General features: G+C 36.9%; 1 protein-coding gene across 1 annotated transcript; it reads left to right on the forward strand.

Annotated features, from left to right (window-relative positions):
- The first annotated feature begins 1,422 nt into the window (after nucleotides 1-1,422).
- On the forward strand, nucleotides 1,423-5,400 carry LOC114891745 (UBX domain-containing protein 7-like). The gene is made up of 3 exons (XM_029216020.1): nucleotides 1,423-1,659; nucleotides 3,007-3,097; nucleotides 3,752-5,400. Exons 1-3 carry the CDS (start codon nucleotides 1,531-1,533, stop codon nucleotides 3,955-3,957), a joined length of 426 nt encoding a protein of 141 aa, XP_029071853.1. The 5' UTR covers nucleotides 1,423-1,530; the 3' UTR covers nucleotides 3,958-5,400.
- Nucleotides 5,401-8,612: the final 3,212 nt, after the last annotated feature.

Below are 8,612 nucleotides of genomic sequence, written 5' to 3' on the forward strand. Positions count from 1 at the left end.
TATTACTTTCTAGAAGCAGAGAGTTATTTTATTAAATTTGTATACTTAAAAATAAGCTTTTGACCAGTTAATTGTAGCTTTCTGGCTCAATATAGGACTATTTCCTTTTAGAACTTGGGTTTTCACCTGTGGAATCAGTAATGAATATTATAAAATTATTTTCTCTGGCGGATTTGTACAGAAAAATAGGATAACAATTTTTGTAAGACTGTGTAAACTTTGTTATAAAACAAAAGATATTCTTAGTCTTATATTCTCCAGTACCTCGAAAATGATGTATGTTCTTCAATTGTTGTTAACCTGAGTTAATTGATTCTTAAGATTTTCCCATGTCAAACTGATTTGGAAAAAAATATTGTTCCAGGAAAAAATTATTCAAAACTATAGCTTTCATTTCATTGTTTCTGTGCAAAGGTTTGAGGTAGCATTTGTTCATTTGCTTTTCTGCCATTCTTTTCCAGTTCAGCAATATTTCTTAGGTCATTATGGTGATGAGGAAATGTGAGGCAAAAAAGAAAGTGCACACTCACGCACTTGTGATTGATAATTGTGCTATAAATTGGGGAGTCTTTTGGAGATTATTCTGAAACATTCTTTGATCTGTAATCTCAATTTTGAAGTACACTCCTAAGAAAACAACCCTGAGAGAAAAAATCCTCAGCAGCTTTTACTGAAAGATTTAGAGTGATTCTATGAAATACCACATGCCTAATAATCGAGATGAATATATTTGGAAATGTTTATAGAAAATGATGTTGAAGAAAATAAAGCAACATAAACTAATATGCACATACTAGTTACAACTATTAGAAAGGAGAGATATATTTGTGGATAGGGGTTGACAGCACAATAGAATTATGTGACTTGTTGCCCTTGTTTGTGGAATCTTTTTCAGGTAAAGATGTTTACATGTACAATAAAAATCCAGCTACTATAACAAATAACAGTGAATAAAAGGAAAACAGTTCATTTAAATTTGAGAAATGCTTGCAAATGGACAGTGTAACTATATACATATAAGCAAAATAATGTAATTAATTTTTTTTTAATTTTAAATTTTATTTATTTGTGGCCGCTTTGGGTCTTCGTTGCTGCGCGCGGGCTTTCTCTAGTTGCGGCGAGCGGGGGCTACTCTTTGTTGCAGTGCGTGGGCTTCTCATTGCAGTGGCTTCTCTTGCTGTGGAGCACGGGCTCTAGGTGTGCAGGCTTCAGTAGTTTTGGCACATGGGCTCAGTAGTTGTGGCTCGCGGGCTTAGTTGCTTCGCGGCACATGGGATCTTCCCGGACCAGGGCATGAACCCGTGTCCCCTGTGTTGGCAGGTGGATTCTTAACCACTGAACCACCAGGGAAGCCTGTAATTAATGTTTAGACACTGAAAGCTATAGATGCCATACTTGGGGAAAAAAAACTTAGTATTTATATGGAAAAAGGACAGCTTCTGAATTCTGAAACATACCAGTTACCAAGTAGAAAATCTTTCTTACAATTGTTATGTAACTTTACTCTTACAGGCCAAAGAGTGTGGCCAGATGCAGAATAAGTGGCTGATGATAAACATTCAGAATGTACAAGACTTTGCATGCCAGTGCCTCAACCGTGACGTATGGAGCAATGAAGCTGTGAAGAATATTATCCGAGAACATTTCATTTTCTGGCAGGTGGGGAGAGTTCATTAAAAATTTTGTAGTGTTTTACTTTGGTACATGGGATGTCGGGGAAGAGCAATTGGGTTATGAACTGGAAAAAAACCATAACTGAGTTAAATTTTGACATATGAAGAAGTAAAACCACCCATAATGGCTGAAATAGTAAGGATAAGTGAAAGGGCAGCAATGAAGGGAAGGAGGAAAAAAGGAACCAAGCCGTGTAAACCGTATAGTATTCATATCTCAGAAGAGTTTGAACGTCTTGATAGAGTGTGCAGCTGTACTGTTCAATAGAAATGTAATGTGATTCAAAATTTTCTAGTAGCCACATTTAAAAGGGTCAAAAGAAACAGGCGATTGATTTTAATATATTTTAAAAATCAATATCTCTAATATAAAACTAATATTAAAATATTGATGAGGTGTTTTGATTCTTTTTTTTTGGTGTTAAGCCTTCAGGATCTGGTATGTATTTTACACTTACAGTACAGCTGTTAGGACTAGTCACATTTCAAATGCTTTAGTGGCACATGTTCTAGTGGCTACTATAATTGATAGTGGGAACTGTAGAAGATCTTGAAGCAATCAAAAAACATTTGACTAAGACGTGGATTTTAGCTTGAGTTTGATAGTCTTTAATTGTATGTCCTTAAACTTGTCACTTAGTCTTACTGGCTCTGGTTTCTTTTTATATAAATTACCAAGCTAAGGGTAGATGATTGTGCTCCAATTGTTTATATTATGAAAAATTATAGGGAATTCCCTGGCGGTCCAGTGGTTAGGACTCTGTGCTTCCACAGGGGGCATGGGTTTGATCCCTGGTCAGGGAACTAAGATTCTGTATGCTGTGTGACACAGCCAAAAACATTTTTTTTTATAAAATCAATACTTCTGAATGAACTTAATCTTTTCCCCACTGTAAGACATGCTATTAATGTTAGTAATTTGCCTGTTCATGTTTTACAGGCCCCTAAATTCAGTAAATTTTTTTCTGAATGGTAACCTTTTATTCAGCGACTGTTGATTGAGCATCTCTTTGCCTAGCAGTATGCTATGCACTTGAACTTATAATCTTAATATATTGTGATTTATTAAGATATATGTTGTTGAGAGTCAGGAATGAAATAGGTAGACAGATAACTTGAAAAGGAAGAGCAATACCTCTTTGAACTGGGAAATGAGGAAGAATGGATTGCTATATTTATGTAAGTTTCACAAGTGACTGAGGGCAGGAAGTGGAGGGAGTTCACACTAGGTGACCTTCATTTTCTCTTTAATTGCTGTTGGTATATAACAAGGATATAGCTAGTACTTTTCTAAGAGGCTGATTTTTTTTTTTTAATATCAATGATTTAACAGGTTTATCATGACAGTGAGGAAGGTCAGAGATACATACAGTTTTATAAGCTAGGGGATTTCCCCTATGTTTCCATCTTGGATCCACGGACAGGTAAGGGTTATTTCAGCTTATGGTCTTTAACCTATTATTTAACTTTCAGTTACCTAAATAATCTTTAGTATTTGACTGGGTCCAGTTTCAAAATTGTTTGTAGTAATTTAGTTGAAGGTTCTTGTTCATGCCCTTTAGAATTATTTAAACATCTATTGATGTGTGTATTTAGGGAATATGTTTCCAACAACTTTGGGAGATGGTAGTATTTTATATTTGTGCAGTTCTGTTCTTTCAAAGAATAACTGTTTATCTTCCTTATGATTTGTAAGGAATCCCCTTAGGTCACTAAAATGTTAAGATTGTTCAGGTACTGGTTGTAATCCCACCAAAGAAGCAGAGGGTAGAGCTGGGTTTATTATTAATTGATTGAGTTTTATATAAGTATTGCTTTCTCTGAATCTCTTCTTCCTAAATGGCAATAAATGATATCAGTAGATAAAGTAGTTCCTCCATCATGATGGCTGGGAATCTCTTAGGTTGGTTATAATTAATGTATCCCCTAGGTTATGAAGACACTATGTAACTTAAGCTGGTGTTGGGTGGGGATATGTTCCCAGTAAATTTTAATTATGTATATGCTGAAAGAAATACTTAGTGAGAATTCAGAAAGAGTGTTGATTTTATTTCTATATCCTGGTTTTTAATCTTTAGGTCAGAAGCTAGTAGAGTGGCACCAGTTAGACGTATCTTCTTTCTTGGATCAAGTAACAGGATTTCTGGGTGAACACGGGCAACTGGATGGACTTTCTAGCAGTCCCCCCAAAAAATGTGCCCGTTCAGTAAGTATGACTAAAAAGTGGCGATGGGCAGTTAACTGTCACTGTGTAGAAGTGTCTTGTGTGAAATGTTTCAGGTAAAGATGGTAAAGATAATGTAAGTGGTGGACAGTTACAATTTGTGGCTGCACAACATCTTACATTTTGATAGTTTCCTACGTAAGGGTTCTCTCTTCTCAATGAAATTACAGGATTCATACTTCCCATCTCCTAGGATCAGGCATGTGACCTAAGACCTGGATTTAGAAGTAAACAATATGAATATGTAGCAGTGAGCAGGAAGACTGACCAGCAAGTCTGGTAACAGAAAAACCCACTTCTTTAGGGGCAGCAATGCTTGGACTTTTGGAATCCAGGTCTGAGCAGCAGCGGAAATGGTATTTTTGCTAGAACAACTCTCATGGTGTAAGTGGGCATTATTGCTGGTTACATACCTTTAGGACCTGGGTCTCAGGCCCACCCAAAGATTATTTCTATATTTGATTTCTATAATATGCTATTACTAGGCAGACCTATTTGATAATTGATAGCAAGATTAGTTGCAAGTAGGAGACCTTCAAAGATGTGGGAATCTCACATTGGTTGTAGCAACTGTTTGGGTTTGATGGCAGTGAGGATAAAATTAGTTACAGAGGATGTGACTTTAGCAGTCCAATATCATGCAGTGATGAAACAGTTCCTTAAGTTATTACCTAGAATAAAGTGTCCACTTAAGGAGAGGCTATGGGTGCTTGCCAAGGATTTGTATAGAATTCTTTTTTCCCCCTCCATTACTCAGAAATTTTACTTAAGTAGAATTCTTTCTTAAGGTATTAAAAAACCCAGGAAGTTTCTGTGATTTCCCTAAGAGAGTTTTCTCATCTTTTACAGTCATAGGCTGATACTGTCAAAAACCAGAGCCTGAGCTTGTGAGTTGATGAATTACAACATAAATTGAGTTTAAAATCTCACTAGATCTCTTATAAAAGTTAAGGGACTTAGTAGGGAAAAGAGTGGGACCATAAAATTGGACAGTGACATAGGGCTGATTTGGGTGACTAGTACCTCAGACCCCACTTCTGAACTAAATTCTCTGAATGTTACAAATTTTGATCAACTATGTGCAAGAGGCACAGCAACAAATAATGGCTTAAACAAGGAAGACGTCTTTTCTCAGCAAGAAGTTCAGAGGCAAGCAGTCTAGGACTTGACTCATGTGGATGTCATCAAAGAGCCAGGTTCCTCCCCATTTTTTCCCCCCTCCATCCTTAGTATTGGCTTGTGTCCTCGTGGTCACAGTACAAATGCTGTGCTCCCGTATTCCAGCATGGACATGGAGGGAAGGGGGTGGCGTCTCTGTTACAAAGGTAAAACAGCCACAGATAAGAGTTCTGCTTGTTTTAGCTGGACACATTTTCTTGTACACAGTTGAGGTTCTTTTAATAAGGAAGCAAAGAAGACTGGGTGTAAAATAGGAAACTAACAGAGTTCATCATAATGTCATTCTTTAAAATCAGCCTTCATGATACACAGTGTTATTATCTGTAGTCAGTCCAAGCCATTGCATGTCACGTGAGCACATCTGTTTGCTTTCTTGTGAGTGCTATTTAAGTTTATTTTGAAAAATTTCATAGCTTTGTTGAAGTATAATTAATGTCTAGTAACTGAGTATATTTAAAATTTGCAGTTTGACAAGTTTAGATATGAGCATCTTTTCATGTGCTTTTTTACCTTCTGTCTCTTTTGGTAAAGAGCCTATTCAGATCTCAGGCTCATTTTTCTCTTACTGGGTTGTATATCTCTTTGTGGGGGGGTGGGGCCCGTGCTGTGCAGCATGTGGAATCTTAGTTCCCTGACCAGGAATGAAACCTGTGACCTTTGCAGTGGAAGTGCGGAGTCTTAACCACTGGACCGCCAGGGAAGGCCCCTGGGTTGTATATCTTTTAATTGAGTTGTAAGGACTTAAGATATAAGTCCTTTGTTGGATATATGGTTTGCAGATATTTTTTTTCAGTTTGTTGCTTGCTTATTCATTTCACGATGGTGTTTTTGAAGAGCAAATTTTAAAATGTTGATTAAATCCAATTTATCAACTTTCTTTTTTATTTTAACGTTTTTATTGGAGTATAATTGCTTTACAATGGTGTGTTAGTTTCTGCTTTATAACAAACTGAATCAGTTATACATATATCCCCATATCTCTTCCCTCTTGCGTCTCCCTCCCACCCTCCTTATCCCACCCTTCTATCTGGTCACAAAGCAACGAGCTGATCTCCCTGTGCTATGCAACTGCTTCCCACTAGCTATCTGTTTTACATTTGGTAGTGTTTATATGTCCATATATAACCTACCACTCTCTCACTTTGTCCCAGCTTACCCTTCCCCTACCCCGTGTCCTCAAGTCCATTCTCTAGTAGGTCTGCGTCTTTATTCCCATCTTTCCCTGGGTTCTTCATGACCAGTTCTTTTTTTTTTTTTAGATTCCATATATATGTGTTAGCATACGGTATTTGTTTTTCTCTTTCTGAATTACTTCACTCTGTATGACAGACTCTAGGTCCATCCACCTCACTACAAATAATTTTGTTTCTTTTTATGGCTGAGTAATATTCCATTTTATATATGTGCCACATCTTCTTTATCCATTCATCTGTCAGTGGACACTTAGGTTGCTTCCATGTCCTGGCTATTGTAAATAGAGCTGCAGTGAACATTGTGGTACATGACTCTTTTTGAATTATGGTTTCCTCAGAGTATATGCCCAGTAGTGCAATTGCTGGGTCATATGGTAATTCTATTTTTAGTTTTTTAAGGAACCTCCATACTGTTCTCCATAGTGGCTGTATCAGTTTACATTCCCACCAACAGTGTATGAGGGTTCCCTTTTCTCCACACCCTCTCCAGCATTTATTGTTTGTAGATTTTTTGATGATGGCCATTCTGACTGGTGTGAGATGATATTGCATTGTAGTTTTGATTTGCATTTCTCTAATGATTAATGATGTTGAGCATTCTTTCATGTGTTTGTTGGCAATCTGTGTATCTTCTTTGCAGAAATGTCTGTTTAGGTCTTCTGCCCATTTTTGGATTGGGTTTGTTGTTTTTTTGATATTGAGCTGCTTGTAAAGTTTGGAAATTAATCCTTTGTCAGTTGCTTCATTTGCAAATATTTTCTCCCATTCTGAGGGTTGTCATTTCATCTTGTTTATGGTTTCCTTTGCTGTGTAAAAGCTTTCAAGTTTCATTAGGTCCCATTTGTTTATTTTTGTTTTTATTTCCATTTCTCTAGGATGTGGGTCAAAAAGGATCTTGCTGTGATTTATGTCATAGAGTGTTCTGCCTGTGTTTTCCTCTAAGAGTTTGATAGTGTCTGGCCTTACATTTAGGTCTTTAATCCATTTTGAGTTTATTTTTGTGTATGGTGTTAGGAAGTGTTCTAATTTCATTCTTTTGCATGTAGCTGTCCAGTTTTCCCAGCACCACTTATTGAAGAGGCTGTCTTTTCTCCACTGTATATTCTTGCCTCCTTTATCAAAGATAGGGTGACCATATATGCATGGGTTTATCTCTGGGCTTTCTACCCTGTTCCATTGATCTATATTTCTGTTTTTGACCCACTACCATACTGTCTTGATTACTGTAGCTTTGTAGTATAGTCTGAAGTCAGGGAGCCTAATTCCTCCAGCTCCGTTTTTCTTTCTCAAGATTGCTTTGGCTCTTTGGGGTCTTTTGTGTTTCCATACAAATTGTGAAATATTTTGTTCTAGTTCTGTGAACAATGCCAGTGGTAGTTTGATAGGGATTGTATTGAATCTGTAGATTGCTTTGGGTAGTATAGTCATTTTCTTTTTCTTTTTTTTAACGTGGTACAAACTTTTTTTTAATTTAAGTTATTTTTTTATACAGCAGGTCCTTATTAGTCATCAGTTTTATACACATCAGTGTATACATGTCCATCCCAATTGCCCAATCCATCACACGACCACCCCCGCCGCTTTCCACCCTTGGTGTCCATACGTTTGTTCTCTACATCTATGTCTCAATTTATGCCCTGCAAACAGGTTCATCTGTACCATTTTTCTAGGTTCCACATATATGTGTTAATATACGATATTTGTTTTTCTCTTTCTGACTTAACTTCACTCTGTATGACAGTCTCTAGATCCATCCACGTCTCTACAGGTGACTCAATTTCGTTCCTTTTTATGGCTGAGTAATATTATGTTGTATATGTGTACCACATTTTCTTTATCCATTCATCTGTCAGTGGGCATTTAGGTTGCTTCCATTAACTGGCTATTGTAAATGGTGCTGCAGTGAACATTGAGATGCATGTGTCTTTTTGAATTATGGTTTTCTCTGGGTATATGTCCAGTAGTGGGATTGCTGGATCATATGGTAATTCTATTTTCAGTTTTTTAAGGAACCTCCATACTGTTCTCCATAGTGGCTGTATCAATTTACATTCCCACCAGCAGTGCAAGAGGGTTCCCTTTTCTCCACACCCTCTCCAGCATTTGTTGTTTGTAGATTTTCCCATGATGCCCGTTCTAACTGGTATGAGATGATACCTCATTGTAGTTTTGATTTGCATTTCTGTAATAATTAGTGATGTTGAGCAGCTTTTCATTTGCTTCTTGGCCATCTGTATGTCTTCTTTGGAGAAATGTCTATTTAGGTCTTCTGCCCATTTTTGGATTGGCTTGTTTGTTTTTTTAATATTGAGCTGCATGAGCTGTTTATATATTTTGGAGATT

The sequence above is a fragment of the Monodon monoceros genome, unplaced genomic scaffold, assembly GCF_005190385.1.
Source record: "Monodon monoceros isolate NGI ecotype Baffin Bay Population unplaced genomic scaffold, NGI_Narwhal_1 Contig883_ctg1, whole genome shotgun sequence".
NCBI classification, from domain to species: domain Eukaryota; kingdom Metazoa; phylum Chordata; class Mammalia; order Artiodactyla; family Monodontidae; genus Monodon; species Monodon monoceros.

Coding starts and splice junctions, on each gene's coding strand:
- LOC114891745 (XM_029216020.1), top strand. CDS start 1,531: ATGCAGAATAAGTGGCTGATGATAAACATTCAGAATGTACAAGACTTT. Junction 1,660..3,006: donor AACATTTCATTTTCTGGCAG/GTGGGGAGAGTT, acceptor ATGATTTAACAG/GTTTATCATGACAGTGAGGA. Junction 3,098..3,751: donor CATCTTGGATCCACGGACAG/GTAAGGGTTATT, acceptor TTTAATCTTTAG/GTCAGAAGCTAGTAGAGTGG.